A 24,965-nucleotide genomic window follows, 5' to 3' on the forward strand; every position below is an offset into this window, starting at 1 on the left:
CCCAGGTGATCTGCAAGATGGGGATATCAAAGTTGTATTTCTCCCACAAAATGTCACATCTCTATGTCAACCGATGGACCAAGGTATTCTTGAGGCGATAGAAAAACATTACAGACGCAAGATGCTGGAATACTTAATAGGTGTGATTGATGCTGCAGATGATTTTGTGGAAGCTCTTAAAAAAATCGATGTTTTAAGTGTCATTCATTGATTGCTGAAGCTTGGAATCTAATTCCTCCAGTTCCTCTTGTTAGGTCTTGGAAAAAACTCTTAGATCGTAAGGCAACCTAAGTGGTGGGAAGGAGGAGGCAACACCGAAACTCAAGCTGACATAATTTTGGTGAATTTACTGGAGAAGCTGGTTGTAAAGACACACACTTCGAAGACATTGAAGAGTGGATGGAAAATGGCATTTTTTCATGTGACTGAGGATGAAATCGTCCAAATTGTGACCGATCATAAAGCGTTAGAAGACTATGTTTCTGATGATGAATCAGAGAAAAATATTCCTCACACATTCTGTTACGAAGTGATCCAAACTGCCCTGGAGTACATCAGCCAACAGGAGGAGACGATTTATCCTGAAATAGTTTGATTTCAATGTTGGAGATGTATTGTTGCAGCAATAGTTCCTCAAGCAAAAAAACAAAAAAAAAAAAAAAAAAGACATTCGTGACTTCGTTACCAAAAAATAAACTCTAATGAAGCATCCTAGAACTTCTATGTCGATAACTTAAAAGGTTTCTTTTTTTTAATTTTCTTGAAAGTTCCTCTAGACAGACTTTTCGTTCCTTTGAGTAATCTCTAGATTTGTTTCACAATTTTGTTCAGTAGTTTATTTTTTATTCAAAAGAGCAGGTAATAAAATTAAAACTCCTGTTTTTTCCTGCTGCCAAATAAGGGAGATTTTTTTCTGTAAGAATGCAAAATAAACGAGCTTTGTTATACAGCATTTAAAAACTTTGAGTTTTCAATCATAGTTTGGTGCCTTTTTAACATGTCAACACAATTTTTTCAGTAAAAAAGTACAGGGTTATTTGCAACCGTATCAGAAACGTTTTACATACCCTACGCACGTTTTATGATTGTATTTCGCAATATTGACACAATTTGGAGTGTTCACATGTGAAAACAGGGGGACTTTGATTTATCTGAAATTTTCGTTATCGGAACCGGCCACCGTCCTGATCATTTCGGATAAACAGGAGTTCACTGTAATAGACTCCTTGCAACATGCTGTGTCATACAGCTAGGAGCAGCCAGACTATGGCATTGCCATCCTGCGCATAGGCTGCCATTAACACTCAAGCAAATGACTGCATGCGAAGTGGTGCCATGATCGAGAAGTATGGACTGCTAATGAATGGTGTCACATTATGTTCACTAATGAGTCCCAGTCCTGCACTGCTCCAAATGACTATCGTGGAGAAGTTTGACAGTGACCCGGGGAGATTGGGAGAGGTCCCATTCTTCCACATTTTTGGGGGGGGGGGGGTCACAAAGGAGTCCCATGGTGTGGGGAGCCATTGGGTATGACTTCAAGTCACGGCTTGTAATGGCCGAGGGAACTCTGATGGTACAGCAGTGTGTAATAGTATTGTGGTGCTATTTTTCAACAGGCCAGTGCTTGTCCACATGTAGTATGTGTCTCTTTAAATTGTCTGTGTGATGTTGATATACTCCTGTGGCCAGCAAAATCCCCATATCTGTCCCCGATAGAACATTATGGGACCAACATGGACGTCAACTCCGTCCCACTGCCTGTATCCATGATTGCAATGTCCAGTTACAACAGTTGTGGATCACCTTTCTCAGGAGGGTATGCAGCAGCTTTACGACATCCTCCCGCACTGTCCAGGCCAGACAGGGTGCATTGCTGTATTGATAAGTGGGCTCAAACTGATAAGTTCTGTGTAAATTTGACTCTGTTTTGTTATCACTGAAATAACATCACATATCCTCTAAATTTGCTATGTTTCAATTTGTTTTCTCCCCACCTTCTGAGTGTCTCACTTTTTTTCAAGCAGTGTAATTTAAGACAGACATAAGAATATGAAAATGGGATGGCATATCACATTGCTATTCAACTATGCCCCTAAGAAAATGGTAAGGTAATGGAGAAGAGCAGGTGCACTATTACACTGACTAGAACGTAAACTTAAAGATAGAATTATATTGTGTAACCTATACCGATGACATAATACTAATTGACAAAAACATTACTGATGTGCTAAAGCAATTTGAAATATTAAGGGAGCAAGCTAGGAAAATTGGACTACTAATTTCACCTGGAGAAAAAATTCTTGGCTGATACCAAAATGGCACTAGTTGAACTTATATAGGCAACAACATAGTATTTGGTGTTAAAGAGTTTAAATAATTAGGTGAAAAAGACCACTGAACATCATAATGAAAAGAAGGCCATAGAATCCAGACTTCAGAAAATACAAACTGTCTCTCAGTTAACTAAAAGTATTTTTCCTGGAACTTTAAAATCTAACATTGTACAACAGTGATCAAATTAGAATTAGAGACTCTTTGTCCAACACAAGACATGAAAACAGCAAACTGAATTAGAAGAATGTAAAATTGTAGTAAAAATCTTAGGCCCAAGAATAAAAGATGGAACACATCACACAGAACCCAGCGTGAAATCTCCATCAAATTCCTAAAAACTCTTGTTACAATGTGTCTCCAAAGAATCCAACTTGTGGGACATACAGAAAGAATGTGTCCAAACAGGCAGCTCATTGGATTCCCACATACTTGAAAAATAAGATCCAACTGATGAAAACAAACAGGAAGAGACCTTAAGAAATTGGAATCACTACATTTACAGTATTCTGATGTAGTGATGAGTCACACAGAGTGCAGTTTCACAGTAGCTTGATCGATGCTTGTACTTGTGTATGTAGTATATGCAAGTGTGTACAGCGTCTATTCTGGTGTACTCACAATATGCTAATTTAGTGGCCGAGCAGTAAACCGGATCCCTACTCGGTTCCAGTGTGCTGTGCTAATTATTCTTCTTCACTTGACATTTATGCTTGGAGCTGCAAGAGAGGTCATTTTCCAGATAGTGCCACAAAAACAACAAATTCTCAGATATCAGTTTAACTTACACGCTTCAACATCATAGACAACATTTCACATTAATATGTAGTAGAACACTAGATTAGTGTTAAAATTGCCAGAGTAAACATTGTTCTCCATGTGACAGATTGTCACCAGACGTCCAAAATCGATAAATTTTATATCTTTGCACAGAGAAGCAGCTGGTTGGTCATTGTCATGTGTGGTGCTAATCAATGGGTCGAGCTCGTTGCTGGCACAGCGCCACCACAGAGTAAGTGGCCCCTCATCCCAGCAGGTGGCGATGTTTTAACACCCGTATAGCTCCCCAGACTTACCACGTCTGTGGATAACTCCGTCTCTGCACAGAACTTCCCACATTTCCCACACAGTGGGCCATAGTGCCTTTTACACACAATAAATCTTCAAACTTATTTCATTAGCTAAGTTAAATTTCGAGTGTGACATGCTATTTAGTAAAAAATAGCAAACGGTAGACATGGATGTTATTGTGACTCTTTCCTAAGGCAACATTTGTGTATTACACTTGTAGAAGTGCACTGCAAAATAAAACAGTAGACCGTAAGTTCAAACAATGGAAACTCCAGGTTGGAATATCAGCAGTGTAGGAAAAGATAGAGTGCTAATTACCATAAAGATAGCACGTTAAAATGCAGACAGGCGCAGTTAAGACACTTACACATAAGCTTTTGGCCACAACCTTCATCAGAAAAAGAAATAGAAATACACACCATTCATTCACACAAGCAAGCACACCTCACACACACATGACCGCCAACTCCGACAGCTCAGAGCAGAATGCTAGTCTCTAAGTTTGCTACACAATAAAATAATTATTCTGAGCTACAAGAAAAATGGATTCAAAGAACTAAACTGCTTGAAGAAAAAAAAGGGAAGCTCCCTGAAGCAACGTAGTTTCACGAGTGTGCATACCAGTGGTAAATTATGAGAGTCGCAACTCTCTGAAATGGATACAAAGGCCACCAGATTGCATTAGCTTTGTTTGTGTCTCGGATTGTTACCATGAATGGTAGGAGCTATAAGAGATGTGAAGAGTGTAAGATGTTGAGTGATCCCTGTGAAGGACACAGATGACCTGTACTTCTGTGAGTCAGCATTATCAGCACGTAACAAGATTTGAAGGGGCCTAATTGTGTGTCTCCATTTGCCAGGCTGATTGAATTATGCAATATGCAGATTTGTGAGACATTCAGATGTGGTAGTGGCCCCATGTTGGACTGCTTGGGAACGTAAGGGCAGCGTGCTTGTCAGCAAGCTTCCAGTTGACCGTGTCTGACGAGCCCATGGGAGAATCGCTGTAATGTACACCGAGCACATTGTAACCCTTTCACACCTGCACCTGTCATGTGATCAGCAGTGAGTCACATTCTGCAAGACCCACGATTGCAGTTGTCAGTCAGTATGACAACGACATAGGGAGAGGGCGTGTGGGGCAGCATCGGATATGACTTCAGGTCACTCTGACAGCACAGCAGTATGTCATGGACATCCTATATCCTCATTTGCTACCTCCATGTCCAACAGAGTTACAAGAGACAGAGCAGTGAAAACATATCCAGTTGTTGACTCACAAAATGGTTTTGAGCTGTGACGCATATGGTGTTAAGTGAATCATTCATACAAAAAGAAAAGAAGAAGAAGCTAAAGTCAGAATGTGAAAAAATTGGAGAATGGAATAGATATTTGAAGACTTCACACTTGAAACTCCCAGTTTTCCTATTGTGAAAGTGCCTTTGTGACCATATGCATTTCACTGACGATAAACTTTTTTTTTCCCCCTGGGTCTTGGCTCCATATTTTTTCATCCAGTTGAGTCAGAATACTTGCATAGTATTTGTGAGGTATTGTTTCAGTCTTGCAAGCTAATCTAAAATACAAATCCCTTTTGCATCCTAGAAAACAATGACCACTCTTTCTCTCCGATGAAGTCACCTTAGCTATTTTTGTGCAACTGCTGTTTCATTTCGGTCATCTCTCATCCACGGGAACAGATTGGTGCATAGAATCAGTTGTGTGTCAGATTGTCCCAAATTGTTTTTCACATTAGGTTGTAGTGAGGCTTCAACAGATATGCCACTCACTTTCTGGTACAGCCACGGCATCAACTGTTTTGCACATCTTTTTAATTACTGATCTTGCAATATCACACTGTGTTCTTTCTCAGCATTTTCATATTTGATTGTAATTCTAGGAAATTGTTCATGAGTCATCTTACAGACATATGCCACATATGAATTCAGCCACCCATTCCTTAACTGTTGACTATGAAGGAACTCCCCTCATGAACCATGGACCTTACCGTTGGTGGGGAGGCTTGCGTGCCTCAGCGATACAGATGGCCGTACTGTAGGTGCAACCACAATGGAGCGGTATCCGTTGAGAGGCCAGACAAACATGTGGTTCCTGAAGAGGGGCAGCAGCCTTTTCAGTAGTTGCAGGGGCAACAGTCTGGATGATTGACTGATCTGGCTTTGTAACATTAACCAAAATGGCCTTGCTGTGCTGGTACTGCGAACGGCTGAAAGCAAGGGGAAACTACAGCCATAATTTTTCCCGAGGACATGCAGCTCTACAACTAGACTAGAAGAAGAGATCGGTTGGTAGGACACGTTTTGAGGCATCAAGGCATCACAAATTTAGCATTGGAAGGCAGCGTGGAGGGTAAAAATCGTAGAGGGAGACCAAGAGATGAATACACTAAGCAGATTCAGAAGGATGTAGGTTGCAGGAGGTACTGGGAGATGAAGAAGCTCGCACAGGATAGAGTAGCATGGAGAGCTGCATCAAACCAGTCTCAGGACTGAAGACCACAACAACAACAACATGAATGAACTGACTCCTAATAAGTAAGATGATGCCTGTAGAAAAGTACAGCAAAACAGTAACCTCAAAAAAGGACAGGATAGACAGCGCATTCTGTAGGACATATTAAAAATGATTGGTAAAAGAGACTTGGCGTGTTAAATGCAGCTTTTGATTACATGATAATTGAATTGGATAGATAAACAATCTACTCGCTAAGTGGCGGCAGAACACACACATAAAAGAAGATTATAATTAGGCGAGCTTTCAGAGCCAGTAGCTCATTCTTCAGGCAGAAGGGTTGAAGTGGATGGAAGAGGGGTGAAGGATAGGTCTAGGAAAAAGGTTAGATTTTGAGAAAGTTACCCAGAACTGCAGATCAGGGGAGACTTTCCAGATGGGATGAGAAGGAAAGACTGATTCCACATCTACATACATACTCCACTAGCCATCATATGGTGCATGGCTGAAGGTACCCTGTCTCACTACAATAGTCTGAATAAAATTACTTGATAGTTGACATCAATCACTTGCTGCAACAATGTTGCCACATTGGCTACCAGCTACCGTTTGGTTACAGGTAACAACAAACAAGCAGCTCACTTCACAAATTATGTTAAATGTTTAACACAGAGCAATTTTTCTAGTGGCTGGTGCAAGGTATGTCAGAAATGTTGGATACTCTGTTGACTATTGATTTAAAGTGACCAGTGACTGAACTGGGGCAGACAACGTGTTTTGTATCCCTGACTGTAAACTTGTGTCCTAACCCAGCTGAGAAAATTGTGGTCAACAGTCTGCAGCAGTACTAATATCATTATCGCTTTGTTCATGGCGATTAAAGCTAACCCTTAAGGGTAAACTCAAGACAACAAAAACTCAATTTCAGGGCTGAAAGCAAATTGAAATTTCTCCGTGACATTTGTTACCTGTAACTATCCTTAAACTAGCTGCACATGCTGCCATGTTTGAAACCAGTGAACAGTCCGTGTGGGCCCTTAGTCGTGGATTATAGATGACTGAGACAGATTCCAAATGAAGAAATAATGACAAGATGAAAAATAAGACCAAATAGAACAGTCAAAACAATGATGAAAAATGATGCAGCGAAGTATTAAAAATAAAAAAATACATTTAAACCAATTAATTGAATGAAAATAATAATCACACTCATTTGGTTAGATTTAGAATTAAAAATTTTGCTACATTGATGAGATTCAAACCTACGACATGCTACACATTAGATTAATCTGCCAACCATTGTGCTATGCCACAGCACTGCATGAAGTATTTATATATGTGAATGTAGTGACCCAGTTCCAACTATGAATTGCAACCTTAAAAATTTCAGTTTCACGCAGTGTAGTGAAAAGCTTATCTAATGTAAGATGATCTCTGTGAATATGATAACTATAAGTATGATACTGAATTACACCTTGTGCTGATTTATTCAGTAGTGTTTGGTTAGTGCTATGAATGAAATATGTGTCTTTCATTAGCATTGTTAATGTGTGTTGTTTTTGGTGTAGTTATCATGTGTCATGAAATACATAATAAAAGTGTCGGGCTCATAATTCGGGATACAAATACATCAAGAAAGAATGCTGTACCAGGAATTGGAAGTGACTGGCCAATTTTGGTGGAGTTTGGCAACAGCAGACAGTTCAAGTGTGACGCTGACAACTCTTATTGGCGTTTGAAGTGCCAACTATCAAGTAATTTTAATTCGACTGTAGTCAGTTCCTTTCCCGTTCCATCTGCCAATCGAGTGGGGAAAAAGTGAATGTCTATATGCCTCTCTATGAGTCCTAATTTGTCATCTCTTATCTTCGTGGTCCCTATGCGTAATGTATGTTGGTGCAAGCAGAATTGTTCTGCAGTCAGCACAGTGTTCCTCAAAATCCCTCCAGGGATTCCCATTTGAGTTCCAGAAACATCTCCATAATACTTGTATGTTGTTGTTTCAACCTACTGTTAACAAATCTAGTATCCTGCCTCTGAAATACCTCAATGTCTGCTTTAATTTGACCCCTTGCGGATCCCAGACACTCAAACTGTACTCAAGAAGAGATCACACTAGCACCCTATATGTGATGTCCATCACAGCTGAGCCACACTAGTAAAATCCACCCAACAAACGAAAGATGATTATTCACCTTCCCTACCATGACCCTCACAAGTTCGTTCCATTTCATATCACATTGCAAAGTTATGTCCAGATATTGAAACAATATGACTTCTTCATTCATGACACTACTAATGCAGGATTCTGGCATTATGGATTTGTTTTTCCAACTCATTTGCAGTAACTTATACTTTTCTACATTTAGGGTTAGCTGTCACTTATTGCACCAACTGGGAACTTTGTCCAAGTCATCTTTTATCCTCCTAAATCACTCAACAATGACACCTTCCATACACCACATCATCATCAGCAAACAACCATAGATTACTGTCCACTTTGTCCATCAGATCAGTTATGCACGTAGAAAATATGAGTAATAGCGCTCCTAGCACACATCCCTGGAACGATCCTAATGATACCCTAGTCACTGATGGACACTCACCGTCGGGATAATGTAGTGGGTTCTATTACTTCAGAAGTCTTTGAGCCACTCACATGTCTGGGAACCTATTCCATGTGCTTGTACCTTTGTTAAAAGTCTGCAGTGAGGCACTATGTCAAATGCTTCTCGGAAATCAAGAACTATGGAATCTGGGTTTGTGAATTTTTGATGGCAAAGTTAGAGGAGCAATGCATCTGCATTAAATTTTGCGTGAAACTCAAGAAAACCTTTACAGAGACACACCAAATGATGCAGGGAGCCTATAGCGATGAGTGCTTAAGCCATACTCGGTGTTACGTATTATTCACACGTTTTAAAAATGGCTTTACAAAAGTCAAAAATGATCCTTGTTCAGGACGCTCTTAGATGTCCCCTGATGACGCTTGTGTCAGGAACGTCAACGAAATTGTGTGTGCCAGTCGAAGATTCACTGTCCGAGAGATTGTAGAAGAATGTAACATTTCAATTGGATCATGTTATGAAATGACACAGCATCTTGGAATGCATTGTGTTGCCGCCAAGTTCATTCCACGGCTCATGAGTCAAAACCAAAAAAACTTTTTGGATCTCACAAAAGAGAATGAGATGTTCCATGTGAGAATAGTATGACCCCTGCAGACTTCTTTTTATTTCCAAAGTTGAAAAGGATGAAGTTTTGCAATGGTAGATGAGATAAAAGAAAATTCGCAGACAGCACTTTATGCGACCCAGCAAGAGGTGTGTCAAGACTGCTCCTGGAAGTGGAAATGATATTGGGAGCAGTGTATCAATTGTGGAGGAGAGTATTTCGAAGGAGACAATCCATAGTAACTAAAAGATAAGCATAGAAAATTTTGTGGACAAAGTTCTGGAATTTTTTGAACAGACGTCGTATGACAAAAGAGCATGCTGAGTTGCCCATGAGTGATGCTTTGTACTGATTTGTGGACATAAACTTATTGGTCACTATGAAACTGATTAGATTCAAACCCAGAATATGTACAAGAATTCTGCAGCAAACTGATGTTACGGATTGGTCTGTAATTTCGTAGGTCTGTTCTTTCGCCCTTCGTATTTACAGGAGACGCCTCTGTATTTTTTTCCCCAGTTGCTTAGGTCTTTCTGCTGGGTGAGAGATTCACAATAAATACAAGCTAAGTAAGGGTCCAGTGCCATGTAGCACTCTTTGTAAAACCAAATTGAGATTCCATCTGCAACTGGCGACTTATTTGTTTTTAATTATTTCAGGTGTCAGGGATGCTTACGAGGGTGGTTTGAAAAGTTCTTGAAACAGAATAGAAAAAAAGTACTTATGTCACTGAAACTTTTTTGTTTTTCAATGTACCCTGCTTGTAGATTAATTCACTTGGTCCAACAGTGTTCCAATACCTTGATCCCATCTCGACAATGATTTTCCTCCAGGCCTACAAAATAGTTGTCAACTCAGGCTACCAATTCTTCATTTAAGTGAATCTTCATCCACAAAGAAAAATTTTCAGTTTAGGGAAGAGGCACGTGTGGCAACAATTCATACCTTAGTTTGTGTAATTTTACCATGGCGATGGCACACGCGTGTGAGCGTGCATTGGCTTGATGCTAGATGACTTTCTTCCTTATTAAACCTGGCCTTTTTCGCATACCTTTTGTTATAATTTGTCCAGAAGGTTAGCATAGTATTCTCCAGTAATTGTTTGCCCAGCGGGGAGACAATGTACAAACAGAATCCCCTTCTCATCCCAGAACACTGATGCCATGATCTTCCCCGCTGAAGGAATTTGGTGGCGCATCCCAGAACACTGACGCCAAGTCCTTCCCCGCTGAAGGAGTTTGGCGGCGGAGATTCAGCATGTTTTCACTTCTTTGATTGTTGCTTTGTCTCTGGGGTATAGTAGTAAAACAAAGTTTCTTCGTGGTCACAAACCAGCACAAAAGATCTTGTTTGTTTCTCCTAAAACAGGCCAAACATTGTTGTGATATGTCCATTCTCATGCGTTTTTGACCCAGCGTCAAGAGTCGCGGCACCCATCTTGTGAATACCTTTCAGATACATCTGGCAAGCGTGAGCAATTTCATGCCCTCTAAATTGGTGATCCTCCTTGATCATTATGCGCACTTTTGCAATGATTTCTAGAGTAGTGACACATCTTGGCTGACCTATTCATGGATGATCATCATCTAAGCTCTCCTGACCAAATTTAAATTCATTTATCCACTTGGCAACAGTTGAAGACAAAGGAGCAGAGTCCCCTGGTGTATTCTGGAAATCGGCATGAATGTCCTTCGCTTTCATACCTTTCTTTATGAAGTTCTTAATTACTGCTTGAATCTTGACCCCCCCCCTGTACCGTCCCGTCATTGCAGATCACTACACAGGAACAACAACAGAGCCGTGTCACTGCCACAGCTCTCTTCCAAGAGCACTGACATGGCATGTGTTTACAGGCAACAGTCCAACGAATATCATGTGAACAACTTGTGCTAGCGCTGGCCTCTTGTGGTGATTGTTGTTAGGTGTCTTTGTGCTATTGTCAAATGACGGTATGTTTATATGATTCTCTTGCATGAATGATTTCTTGAATGCAAAATTTAAAACATTTATCTCCTACTGCCACACCAGACTGGTCAAGTGACTTGATGGAAAACTTTGACTCACTTAGTGATTTTACATAGGACAATAATTTCCCCTGCTTCTCAGCCAGATCTTTTGCTGAGGTATGACAGTGGTAGTAACCTTTCCTTGTTGGCATTTGGCATTCTCGTTTGAACTAAGAGTGCAGTAGCTTTTCCTTCCTCAGTATTTTCTGAATTTCATTGTTAAACCACAGTGGCTCTTTTGCATCCATAATTCGTTTACTAGGTACAGACTTGTTGAGAGTGCAATTCACGATCTATTTAAGCTTTGACCATAATCTCTCTATGTCCATCTTAATGGAACTAAGTGGGAACTAAGTGATGTCAGTTCTGTCTAAGTGAGGTGCTAACATCTGCTTATCTGCTCTTTCTGGCATGAACATTTTCCTAGCCTTCTTGACTGATTTATTAATTTTTGTAATCTTTGTTGTTATGATGTTATCATGATTATTAATCCCCATCTCTATGCTGAAGTCATTGATGATATCTGGACTGTTTGTAACTACAAGGTCTAAGATATTTCCATTGCATGTGGCATGACAAACTAGGTGCTCAAGACAATTTTCGAAAACCACATTCAAAAGTGCTTCACAAGATTGACTGCACCCCCTGAAATAAAGCCATAGGCTACCATCTATACTCAGTAGGCTAAATTAACCTCCAACTAGCATTGCATGATCTAGGTATTTACGTGCTACTGTCTGTAGACTTTCTTTGAATGGCTCCAAAACTGTCATAGCAGAACCGGGTGGATGATTAAAACATCCATTAATTAACGTGATTTCACATAGACTTGTTATAGGCAACCAGGTAACTTCACTGTCACAATCAGCTTTGACCTCAATAGAGACAATGGACACTTCCTCTCCTACAGTGTCTAACCTGCCTTTCCGATATATATTCCATTAATCACTAAATATGTGAGAGCTTTCTACTCTGGGTTTCAGCCAGCTCTCAGTCTCTGAGAATAATTTGAGTGGGAGACTTTCCTGGATGGCAGTAAATTCAGAAACTGTGTTACAAGTACTTTGACAACTGATAAAATTTTGACAATCTACACTGGAGTGAATTCAAAAGATAAACCTCAACCAACATTGAATGTATCTTGGTGATAAAGAGCCAAAATAAATAAATTGATGATTTTATTCCATTTCATCTGATTGAATGAAACACACACAGCATAACTACTCAGAAAACAACTATAGTGCGGATTACATTTACTATCATACATGTAGCACTCTGAGAACATTTCACCTTGTCATAGTAGTCCTGTGTTTTGGAACTAGGCAGTGCTTCATTTCACAAAGCGAAAGGAATAGCTTGTGTAAAAAAAAAAGAAGAGGAAATAGTGGTTGCTGGTGTTTTTAACACTATCATTCAATTTAGTTCCTACTGTGAACTTTGCAGCTAGGATATGTAAATGCTCTGAGACTGCTATTGATAATATCTTTATGAACAAATCTAGGGGAAAAAAGTCATATCACAAAACCAATAGTAAATGGACTATCTGATCACGACGTGCAGCATCTTGTGTTAAATGTTGAAACTTGTCACGATAAAAAAATATTAAATCTGAGTACAGGAGGATAATAAATAAGCCAGAAATTGAGGAATTCAGGAAATTGCTCAAAGACATGAACTGGAGAGATGTTTACCTGACTCAAATGGAAAATACAAAGCATTTATTAATAAAGTTACCTCCTCTTTTGAAAATTGTTTTCCCCTAAAGGTAACTCAGATCACACAGAAGTCAAAAGATAAACCATGGATTACACAAGGAATAAAGATATCATGTGGGGCAAAAAGGAGACTGTATCTACTATCTAGGAACATTTCTGATATTAGAATTGTAATGCATTGCAAAGAATACTGCAAAATATTGAATCAAGTAATCCAGAAATCGAAGTAGCTTTATTAAGAGAAAAAGATAATTGTATCGGGCAACAAAATAAGAACTGTATGGGATATAGTGAAGACAGAGAGAAGTGGGGCCAAAAAGGAAGTGGAACCGATAGCTCTAAAAGTAAATGAGACTTTGGTAACAAGTGCATGTAGTGCTGTAAATCTCTTAAGCAAGACTTAATTTTTGTTACTGACGGCTCGGGGTTATCAGGTTTGGTGAATGGTGCAATGGAGTATCTGGGACCAGTCTTTGAAGAACATCGTGCAGAACCTATACGAGGAACTTTGAATTCCAACCATTGCTTCTCAGTATACTTACTCCATAATGAAATTTGATGCAAGTTATATATCTATATTTCCAACAAATAGCTCAATACATATTATCAATACTAGGAATAAGAACAATCTACATAAAGACCTAAAATCACTTATGTTGGTCCAAAAGGGGGCCCAATATTCAGGAACACACATTTTCAATAAATTACCAGCAACCATTAAAAACTTGGTTTCAGATAAAGCACAGTTTAAACAGAGTTTGAATGACTTTTTGATAGGCAATGCCTTCTACTCTACAGATGAATATCCTAACAGAGACTGTTAGGCCAGTGTAAGTAAAAATATGTTAGATTTAAGTTTTGACAGTACTTGGTTGCAACAGTCAATATTAGGTATTTTGTGTATGCTAAATTTATTAATAGTGCATAACATAAATTTATTAATAGTGCATAACAATGTTCCCCCCCCCCCCCATGAACCATGGACCTTGCCGTTGGTGGGGAGGCTTGCGTGCCTCAGCGATACAGATAGCCGTACCGTAGGTGCAACCACAATGGAGGGGTATCTGTTGAGAGGCCAGACAAATGTGTGGTTCCTGAAGAGGGGCAGCAGCCTTTTCAGTAGTTGCAAGGGCAACAGTCTGGATGATTGACTGATCTGGCCTTGTAACAATAACCAAAACGGCCTTGCTGTGCTGGTACTGCGAACGGCTGAAAGCAAGGGGAAACTACAGCCGTAATTTTTCCCGAGGGCATGCAGCTTTACTGTATGATTACATGATGATGGCGTCCTCTTGGGTAAAATATTCCGGAGGTAAAATAGTCCCCCATTCGGATCTCCGGGCGGGGACTACGCAAGAGGATGTCGTTATCAGGAGAAAGAAAACTGGTGTTCTACGGATCGGAGCGTGGAATATCAGATCCCTTAATCGGGCAGGTAGGTTAGAAAATTTAAAAAGGGAAATGGATAGGTTGAAGTTAGATATAGTGGGAATTAGTGAAGTTCGGTGGCAGGAGGAACAAGACTTCTGGTCAGGTGACTACAGGGTTCTAAACACAAAATCAAATAGGGGTAATGCAGGAGTAGGTTTAATAATGAATAGGATAATAGGAATGCGGGTAAGCTACTACAAACAGCATAGTGAACGCATTATTGTGGCCAAGATAGATACGAAGCCCACGCCTACTACAGTAGTGCAAGTTTATATGCCAACTAGCTCTGCAGATGACGAAGAAACTGAAGAAATGTATGATGAAATAAAAGAAATTATTCAGATTGTGAAGGGAGACAAAAATTTAATAGTCATGGGTGACTGGAATTCGAGTGTAGGAAAAGGGAGAGAAGGAAACATAGTAGGTGAATATGGACTGGGGGACAGAAATGAAAGAGGAAGCCGCCTGGTCGAATTTTGCACAGAGCACAACATAATCATAACTAACACTTGGTTTAAGAATCATGAAAGAAGGTTGTATACATGGAAGAACCCTGGCGATACTAAAAGGTATCAGATAGATTATTTAATGGTAAGACAGAGATTTAGGAACCAGGTTTTAAATTGTAAGACATTTCCAGGGGCAGATGTGGACTCTGACCACAATCTATTGGTTATGGCCTGTAGATTAAAACTCAAGAAACTGCAAAAAGGTGGGAATTTAAGGAGATGGGACCTGGATAAACTAAAAGAACCAGAGGTTGTACAGAGATTCAGGGAGAGCATAAGGGAGCAATTGACAGGAATGGGGGAAATAAATACAGTAGAAGAAGAATGGGTAGCTTTGAGGGATGAAGTAGTGAAGGCAGCAGAGGATCAAGTAGGTAAAAAGACGAGAGGTAGTAGAAATCCTTGGGTAACAGAAGAAATATTGAATTTAATTGATGAAAGGAGAAAATATAAAAATGCAGTAAGTGAAACAGGCAAAAAGGAATACAAACGTCTCAAAAATGAGATCGACAGGAAGTGCAAAATGGCTAAGCAGGGATGGCTAGAGGACAAATGTAAAGATGTAGAGGCCTATCTCACTAGGGGTAAGATAGATACCGCCTACAGGAAAATTAAAGAGACCTTTGGAGATAAGAGAACGACTTGTATGAATATCAAGACCTCAGATGGAAACCCAGTTCTAAGCAAAGAAGGGAAAGCAGAAAGGTGGAAGGAGTATATAGAGGGTCTATACAAGGGTGATGTACTTGAGGACAATATTATGGAAATGGAAGAGGATGTAGATGAAGATGAAATGGGAGATATGATACTGCGTGAAGAGTTTGACAGAGCACTGAAAGACCTGAGTCGAAACAAGGCCCCCGGAGTAGACAATATTCCATTGGAACTACTGACGGCCGTGGGAGAGCCAGTCCTGACAAAACTCTACCATCTGGTGAGCAAGATGTATGAAACAGGCGAAATACCCTCAGACTTCAAGAAGAATATAATAATTCCAATCCCAAAGAAAGAAGGTGTTGACAGATGTGAAAATTACCGAACTATCAGCTTAATAAGTCACAGCTGCAAAATACTAACACGAATTCTTTACAGACGAATGGAAAAACTAGTAGAAGCCAACCTCGGGGAAGATCAGTTTGGATTCCGTAGAAACACTGGAACACGTGAGGCAATACTGACCTTACGACTTATCTTAGAAGAAAGATTAAGGAAAGGCAAACCTATGTTTCTAGCATTTGTAGACTTAGAGAAAGCTTTTGACAATGTTGACTGGAATACTCTCTTTCAAATTCTAAAGGTGTCAGGGGTAAAATACAGGGAGCGAAAGGCTATTTACAATTTGTACAGAAACCAGATGGCAGTTATAAGAGTCAAGGGACATGAAAGGGAAACAGTGGTTGGGAAGGGAGTAAGACAGGGTTGTAGCCTCTCCCCGATGTTGTTCAATCTGTATATTGAGCAAGCAGTAAAGGAAACAAAAGAAAAATTCGGGGTAGGTATTAAAATTCATGGAGAAGAAATAAAAACTTTGAGGTTCACCGATGACATTGTAATTCTGTCAGAGACAGCAAAGGACTTGGAAGAGCAGTTGAATGGAATGGACAGTGTCTTGAAAGGAGGATATAAGATGAACATCAACAAAAGCAAAACAAGGATAATGGAATGTAGTCTAATTAAGTCGGGTGATGCTGAGGGAATTAGATTAGGAAATGAGGCACTTAAAGTAGTAAAGGAGTTTTGCTATTTGGGGAGCAAAATAACTGATGATGGTCGAAGTAGAGAGGATATAAAATGTAGGCTGGCAATGGCAAGGAAAGCGTTTCTGAAGAAGAGAAATTTGTTAACATCCAGTATAGATTTAAGTGTCAGGAAGTCATTTCTGAAAGTATTTGTATGGAGTGTAGCCATGTATGGAAGTGAAACATGGACAATAAATAGTTTGGACAAGAAGAGAATACAAGCTTTCGAAATGTGGTGCTACAGAAGAATGCTGAAGATTAGATGGGTAGATCACATAACTAATGAGGAAGTATTGAATAGGATTGGGGAGAAGAGAAGTTTGTGGCACAACTTGACCAGAAGAAGGGATCGGTTGGTAGGACATGTTCTGAGGCATCAAGGGATCACCAATTTAGTATTGGAGGGCAGCGTGGAGGGTAAAAATCGTAGAGGGAGACCAAGAGATGAATACACTAAGCAGATTCAGAAGGATGTAGGTTGCAGTAGGTACTGGGAGATGAAAAAGCTTGCACAGGATAGAGTAGCATGGAGAGCTGCATCAAACCAGTCTCAGGACTGAAGACCACAACAACAACAACAACAACAATATTTCATTCTGACAGCGTATTAATTCTGTAAATATTAGCTTCTCCAGTTTACTGTATTGTATTCACCTATTTTGACAATCTCGTGACAAATGATCAGGGTAGTATTCATTATATTAAAATGTTTTGTGTTATACATTCTGACATGTTCCACACCCTTGAGAATCATCTCATTTTTTCGGTGTATGTAACGAAAACTGAATCAAATCAAATGCAATCACCATCTCTCACCATGTAATAACTTCACTTCTTCTTCTTCCCTTGTCGTCTCCTGTTTTTCCAGTACTCATCCATCTCCTCCTCATGTTTTTCCCCCTTTATTCTATTCGTGTTGTTCTCAATCCCCTATTTCTTCTGCATCGAAAGCCTTTTATTTTTATTTTATTTTTTTTTTATCGAGGTGAGTCTTTATGGACTGCGTGGTAACAACCGACTTCACTGTAGTGTCCATGTCTTGTTCTTGCTCCAGCTTTGACTTCCTGCCAGTATCTTCTGAGCCCCTCCAAGAAGTACCTTTTTATGCCCTTCAGATAAGGGTCCTCACTGTCTTTCGGATGTTGATGCCATGTTAAAACCTTGGTAGTTGGTCACCAATCTTCTAAATTTGTTCCTTTCAGGAATTTCTCTCTGAGATACCAATCTGCTTAAGATCTTTTTCACATTCTTTGAACCATCTCGGCCTCGTTTTCTTAGATAGGATGAAACTCTGTATTCTTTTTGATAGTCTATCACCGTCCATTTTCATGAGATGACCATAAAATAACAATCATTTCTTTGTAATGGATGCTGTGATAGGTTCTGTCTTGCTGCACGATTCCTCATTTGCTCTCATTCGCCATTGTCCATCGACCCATCTATTACCTTAGGATTTTCCTTAATATCCTACACTCACGCTTTTCCAGCCGCTCAGCTTGACCTTGTCTATTCGTGGTCAAAGTTTTGGATGCTTATAAGCCCTCAGGTTTTACAACTGTATTATAATGTTGGAACTTGGCCCACATACTCATAGACTTTTTGTTATAAGTATTCTTTGTCAGTTGGTATGCTTGGTCTAACTTCCTCATCCTGGCAATTGCTTCTTCTTTTAATCCATTCTCCTGGTGGATGACTTCACCGAGATACCTGAAATTCTTAATTCATCCGATTTTTTCCCAGGTTGGTTACCATCCATTCAGGTCCGTTACAGATGTTCGTCATATATTTTGTCTTTTGAATAGAGATCTGGAGTCTAACTTTTTTCAGCAATTTCTGACAGCCTATTTATCTTGTTGACTGCTGACTCTATGTTGTTAGCAAAAATGGCCAGGTCAGCCGCAAAATCTAAGCAGTCAATGCACACCCCTTTGTTCTTAGGACCAAGTCTGAACCACTCTTCATTTGTTTCTTCTTGGGCTAATAACTTTCTCCACTCTCGAGTGACCTTTTCCAAGACACAATTGAAAAGGAGAGGGATAGTCCATCTCCTTGTCTTATGTCCGTTCTGATTGTAAAGGGTTTAGATACCTCACCCATAAATTTAATTTTTGACGCTGTGTTAGTAAGAGTTTGTTTGATCAGCTTTCTTGAGGTATTATCCATCCCAAACTTTTCCAAAATATTCATTAATGCCTGTCAGTCGATGGAGTCATATACTTTTTGAAAATCAACAAACATGACCACATAGTTATTTCTTCCAGTTTTTTGGACCTGATGATGTTCTTCAGGCTAAAGATCTGTTCTGCGCAAGAATCGCCCTTTCGGAAACCAGCTTGATAGTCCCCAATCAGTTGGTTACAATGACCTTCTATTCTATTCTGTATCACTTTGGAGAGAATCTTATATGGAACAGATACTAATGAGGTACCCCTATAGTTATTGACATTCTATTTATCACCTTTTTTGTGTAGACGATGGATTAAAGCTGACTGCCGTTCAGTTGGTATCATCCCAGCTCTCCAGATCTCCTCAAAAAGTTGGACTAGTATATCTAGAGTTTCATTATTTGCCAGCTTCAGTAGTTCCACCACTATTGAATCCTCTCCAGTTGCCTTATTATTCTTAAAGTTGTTGATGATCTCTTTGGTCTCCTCTTTACTAGATGGAGATTAGGGGTAGTTTGTGGATTGGGGCACATGCAGGGAATCTTTCTTTCGGTTCATCACAATTAAGTAGGTTTTCAAAGTAACGAGACATGATCTTGCAGTTTTCTTTGTTGGTCAGGCCGAGTGTGGTGTGCATACTGTAAGACCTTCAGTACACACACCATCAGATTATTTGACTTGTTGCTCTAACGAAGTAAGCGAGTGTCAGCAATATGTCTCGTGGTCTTATCATGGTGTGTTTATCTTCTGCCATTCGGTCAGATGATAGAAATGCCACTTGCATGCTTAGAGTAGCAGATTGACGGTGACCAACTTTAAACAGAATTTGATTAATTTTCACACACATTTACTAAAATAATAACAAATATAAAAATTACTTAACTTGGTTCTGGATGCTATTTACAGTTGACAATCTGAAGTTCTTTGGGATTGGTACGTTAATCTTATTCTCACATATATCTCAGATACTTGACAAAAGTGTCTATACATTTATCTTCATGGCTATGTACAGGAATATGGTAATCTTATCAGGCGCAGACTGAATCTTGACTATGGACTGGTACAGACAATTGTAGAACTCGACGGACTGGTACAGACTAATGCAGACTGGTACAGACTAATGCAGACTCATACAGACTGGTGCAGACAAATGCAGACTGACTGATCGAAGGTCTTTACACTCGTTATAATACCTCGCACGTTCATGTATCACTGCGCGAGTGTGATGCGCGAGGAGAAAATGTTCTATGTTAGCAGCAATCTCATTGGCTGCGTTACATACACTCCTGGAAATGGAAAAAAGAACACATTGACACCGGTGTGTCAGTTCCACCAGACTTGCTCCGGACACTGCGAGAGGGCTGTACAAGCAATGATCACACGCACAGCACAGCGGACACACCAGGAACCGCGGTGTTGGCCGTCGAATGGCGCTAGCTGCGCAGCATTTGTGCACCGCCGCCGTCAGTGTCAGCCAGTTTGCCGTGGCATACGGAGCTCCATCGCAGTCTTTAACACTGGTAGCATGTCGCGACAGCGTGGACGTGAACCGTATGTGCAGTTGACGGACTTTGAGCGAGGGCGTATAGTGGGCGTGCGGGAGGCCGGGTGGACGTACCGCCGAATTGCTCAACACGTGGGGCGTGAGGTCTCCACAGTACATCGATGTTGTCGCCAGTGGTCGGCGGAAGGAGCACGTGCCCGTCGACCTGGGACCGGACCGCAGCGACGCACGGATGCACGCCAAGACCGTAGGATCCTACGCAGTGCCGTAGGGGACCGCACCGCCACTTCCCAGCAAATTAGGGACACTGTTGCTCCTGGGGTATCGGCGAGGACCATTCGCAACCGTCTCCATGAAGCTGGGCTACGGTCCCGCACACCGTTAGGCCGTCTTCCGCTCACGCCCCAACATCGTGCAGCCCGCCTCCAGTGGTATCGCGACAGGCGTGAATGGATGGACGAATGGAGACGTGTCATCTTCAGCGATGAGAGTCGCTTCTGCCTTGGTGCCAATGATGGTCGTATGCGTGTTTGGCGCCGTGCAGGTGAGCACCACAATCAGGACTGCATACGACCGAGGCACACAGGGCCAACACCCGGCATCATGGTGTGGGGAGCGATCTCCTACACTGGCCGTACACCACTGGTGATCGTCGAGGGGACACTGAATAGTGCACGGTACATCCAAACCGTCATCGAACCCATCGTTCTACCATTCCTAGACCGGCAAGGGAACTTGCTGTTCCAACAGGACAATGCACGTCCGCATGTATCCCGTGCCACCCAACGTGCTCTAGAAGGTGTAAGTCAACTACCCTGGCCAGCAAGATCTCCGGATCTGTCCCCCATTGAGCATGTTTGGGACTGGATGAAGCGTCGTCTCACGCGGTCTGCACGTCCAGCACGAACGCTGGTCCAACTGAGGCGCCAGGTGGAAATGGCATGGCAAGCCGTTCCACAGGACTACATCCAGCATCTCTACGATCGTCTCCATGGGAGAATAGCAGCCTGCATTGCTGCGAAAGGTGGATATACACTGTACTAGTGCCGACATTGTGCACGCTCTGTTGCCTGTGTCTATGTGCCTGTGGTTCTGTCAGTGTGATCATGTGATGTATCTGACCCTAGGAATGTGTCAATAAAGTTTCCCCTTCCTGGGACAATGAATTCACGGTGTTCTTATTTCAATTTCCAGGAGTGTATTAATACGCGGATCGGCGGAAGCAGAATTTGGTCCGTCTCTATGGCAGCGCCATCTCATAGTGCGGAGATGGACGAGTGCTGCGCCTGCGCTGTTTTGCTTAGCGGGGCGCACTCTAGTGGGAAATTTGTGTACGCGCTGAATATGCGGAACTATGTACACAACACTGAGCTTTCCATTTTCGTCTCTAAAACAAAAACTAGGGGCTTGGTATCCTTTCAAGTTCGATTTGATCGTCTGATAGAAGTCTCTGACATTGTTTATCTGGAAACACTGATCGATCTATTCTAACTGCTGTTTCTCATGCAATTGCTTAGACCTTCATAGAGTTCTGGCTGCATATTTTCGAACTTCATGGAATACATCAAAATCATCAGGACTCCTGGTAGAATTCCACTATTTCCATGCACTTGCTGTTTGGGCCACCACCTCACCACAAACCTCATTCCACCATGTATGATTCCTCTTTTTAGCTGTCAGGATTGTAGTATTAGCTGCTTGTTGGATCACGGAGGCAATGTCTGCCCATTTATGGGATTCAACTGTCAGTTACTGGTGGCATTGTTCCAATATGTTTTGATTGATTTTGATCTTCGCAATATCATATTTATGAATTTTATTTCCGGTTTTCACGGTCTTATTGAGAGGGATGAAATTAATTTTGATCTTGGAGAGGTGATGATCCTTTTAAATTCAGTATTTTATCTGTAAAAAGGTTTCTTTCTATTATTTCTGATTGTTTGATGTTGTTTCTTTCTTATTTCTGTAATCCATGCTATCATTGAGTCCTTCTTCCAGTACTACTCATTCAGTAGAGGTCTCTAAAAAAAGATTAATCTTCTTTTAGCCATTACTTCTGATATTTTCTCAAAATTTTTGTAGATCTCCTCATTACTTCTCATTTTCCAGCCATCTGTAGCTTGTATTGCAACCATTATTTTCTAATAATGCTCCTTTGAGGAACCTCTGTTCTGTCCAGCTTATAGTTCATCATTAGGCATCCTCATCCATATAAACATCCTGGTCATACCACTGTGGGATAGTGTTTTAGTTTTGTTTTTTTAGTTGTACATTTCTTGTTGTAAATATCCTTTGTAAAACGATTTGCTCTCTCCAGTTTGCTGACTCTTGCATCTACTGTTAATTCTTCTAGTCCATTTTGTTGTACAGTTTGTCCAATATATTTAAATTTACTTACTAATGCTATTTTACATTTTTGTTTTTCTAAGAATGTTGATGCATTGTTTGAAATTGTCATCAATGTTGTTTTTTCGGCTGAAATTTTGGGACCAGCTCTCTTTGCTATTTCTTCCAAAAGATTTCTTTCAATAACTGTCTGTCAGATTTTTTTGAAAGTATATCAGAATCATCTGCAGAAGCCAGGCAGTTTACCTTAATTCCATTTGTTATTCGTCCTAAAATTATTGGTTCAATTTTGTAATTTTTTTTTCTCCAAATTCCAGATACTTTCTATTTTTTCTAGAATGCAGTGTTACAGTAAAGGTGATAAACTGTCCCCTTGTCTAACACCAGTTTTTATTTCAAATGGTTGAGATACTTCTCCCATAAATTTAGCTTCAGTCATCCTATTTGCTAGTGTTTTGAAGATTATGTTTGCTTTAATACAAAATTCTTTGATGATTTTACCTATAATTTCTCTGCCTACCAAATCAAAAGTTTTCTTGAAACAAATACATGATACTATTATAGGTTTGGTGATTAGCAGTCTGTGGAGGATTATCGATTTTCTAATAAACATCTGCTCTGTGCAGGGTCTTCCCTTTCTAGAGCTCCTCGAGATTCTCCCAGTTATTTGTCTAAAGTTTCTACAACTCTGTCCAGAGAATTTTTGATAATATTTTGTATACCACTGGCAGAAGTGAGGCATCTCTGCCATTGTTGACATTTTGAGTGTCCCCTTTTTTTCATAGCTGTGGATTAATGCTTTCCATAATCTCTTCAGCTTTCCAAATGTTCTCAAACAGCAGTTGTAGATCATTTGTGTGTTCTGACTATTTCAATAATTTTGCTGTAGTGGAGTCTTCATTTGTTGCTTTGAAGTTTTGGAAGATTTGATGGCTTCATGAATTTATTGCTCTGTTAGTGGAAAATCTTCCTCCAGATGTTGTGGGACTGCTATTATATATTGCTACAATGTGCTGTTATTGTTGTTGTTGTTGTTGTTGTTTGGTTGCCTGTTCTTCAGCACTTTCTTTCTGTTTCCTTTATCTATTTGCCGCCATTTTAGCCCATTTACCGGTATTTTCAGCTTGTTCTTCACTTATTTGACCTCTTCACTTATTTGGCTCCTCTTGAAGAGATCTTATTTCTCAGCATTTAAAATTACATCATCTGCTGCTCTTTCGCAACTGAATTTCATCATGTCCATCTTCCTTGACTCAAGATCCTGAATTTTCATCCTTAATTCTTGAACAGTCTCATTTCTCTTTTTGTGTTTTCCAGATGAAGAAACTTTTGGTCCTCAAAGCTAAGATTAGTATCAGTTTTTTTATTTGTTTCTGCCTATGGCTGCTATATCTCTTTAGTGAGAATATTTTCTCTCTCTGTATTTGATTATAGTCTAAGTCTGAATATTTTTATAAGTACATTTATTGCTGTAGCAATGAGTAAAATAAATTGTATTGCACTGCCTGTAGCATGTAGCACCATTTTGACTTTTAGTCCTCTTGCTGTACAAAAAGTAGCTTTGATGATTACTTAATACAAGTATTTTGTAAGAGCTGTGGAACGGTTAGTATCTGTTTATATTTTTCTGATTAATTCAAGCTCGTCAATGCACATCCTGTGTTAAGGAAATATTTGCACTGAATTTACTGTGTGTTAAATATAAGCAGTGGATCCATTGGGGTAGTCTGCTTGGTAGAAATATGTCAAGGTGAACAAAACAGGAGATGGTGAAGGAAGAGAGGGAAAAGAACAACATTTGCTTCTCATCAGCATTATAACTGGGTTGCAACATTCAGTGAAAATTATCTGTGACAGGAAGTTGTCATAAATACATTTTTTGAAGAAACTTTATGTTTTTATAAGCATTTATTAAATTTAAAAAGTTGGATTTCATCTGTTAATACAAAAGATAATGTTTTGCATTGCAGGCATGATGAACCTGTCAAAGATGAAGAATCGGCCAATGATTCTTATTGGAGGATAACAGTATGTATAACTTAAACTTGAGATTCTTGAAAATAAAGCTAGTCAGTATTTCTTAACAGTACTGATTTAAATACATCTAAAAGATCGCTGTTACCTAAATGAAAGTTGATGAGCAAAGTCTTAGTGGACATTTGTATAAAATTGTCATAGGTGTTATTTACAAGAAGAGTAAATAGTTTCAATAGGAATGTGGTGAGACATTTAACAAATGTCATGACCACACATTAATAGGACCTTATAACACTACCATTATGATATTAGTATGCTTTTACGTAAATAACAGAAACCCTGTCTCTATGTTGCCACGTATAACCCTCTTACTAAAATTTAGTTTAGTTTTAAAATAAAATACACTATCGAAGGATAGTCCTGTTTACAGGAAAAGATAATCAATAGAGTTATCCTTCTTACAGGATTTACCGTGTGTTGCGTCTAATGGATAAGTAAATTGGACTATTCACTTCTTTTCCG

At 40.0% G+C, this 24,965-nt stretch overlaps 1 protein-coding gene across 1 annotated transcript in view; it reads left to right on the top strand.

Moving 5' to 3' along the window:
* Positions 1 to 24,516, top strand: part of LOC126484214 (molybdenum cofactor biosynthesis protein 1-like) — an 81,029-nt gene extending 56,513 nt beyond the window's left edge. Inside the window, exon 7 of the mRNA XM_050107628.1 lies at positions 24,437 to 24,516. Coding sequence (XP_049963585.1) covers positions 24,437 to 24,492 — 56 coding nt within the window. The 3' untranslated portion in view covers positions 24,493 to 24,516. The remainder of the gene's footprint in view (positions 1 to 24,436) is intronic.
* The last annotated feature ends 449 nt before the right edge of the window (positions 24,517 to 24,965 follow it).

This window comes from Schistocerca serialis, chromosome 6 (genome assembly GCF_023864345.2).
Source record: "Schistocerca serialis cubense isolate TAMUIC-IGC-003099 chromosome 6, iqSchSeri2.2, whole genome shotgun sequence".
NCBI classification, from domain to species: Eukaryota; Metazoa; Arthropoda; class Insecta; order Orthoptera; family Acrididae; genus Schistocerca; species Schistocerca serialis.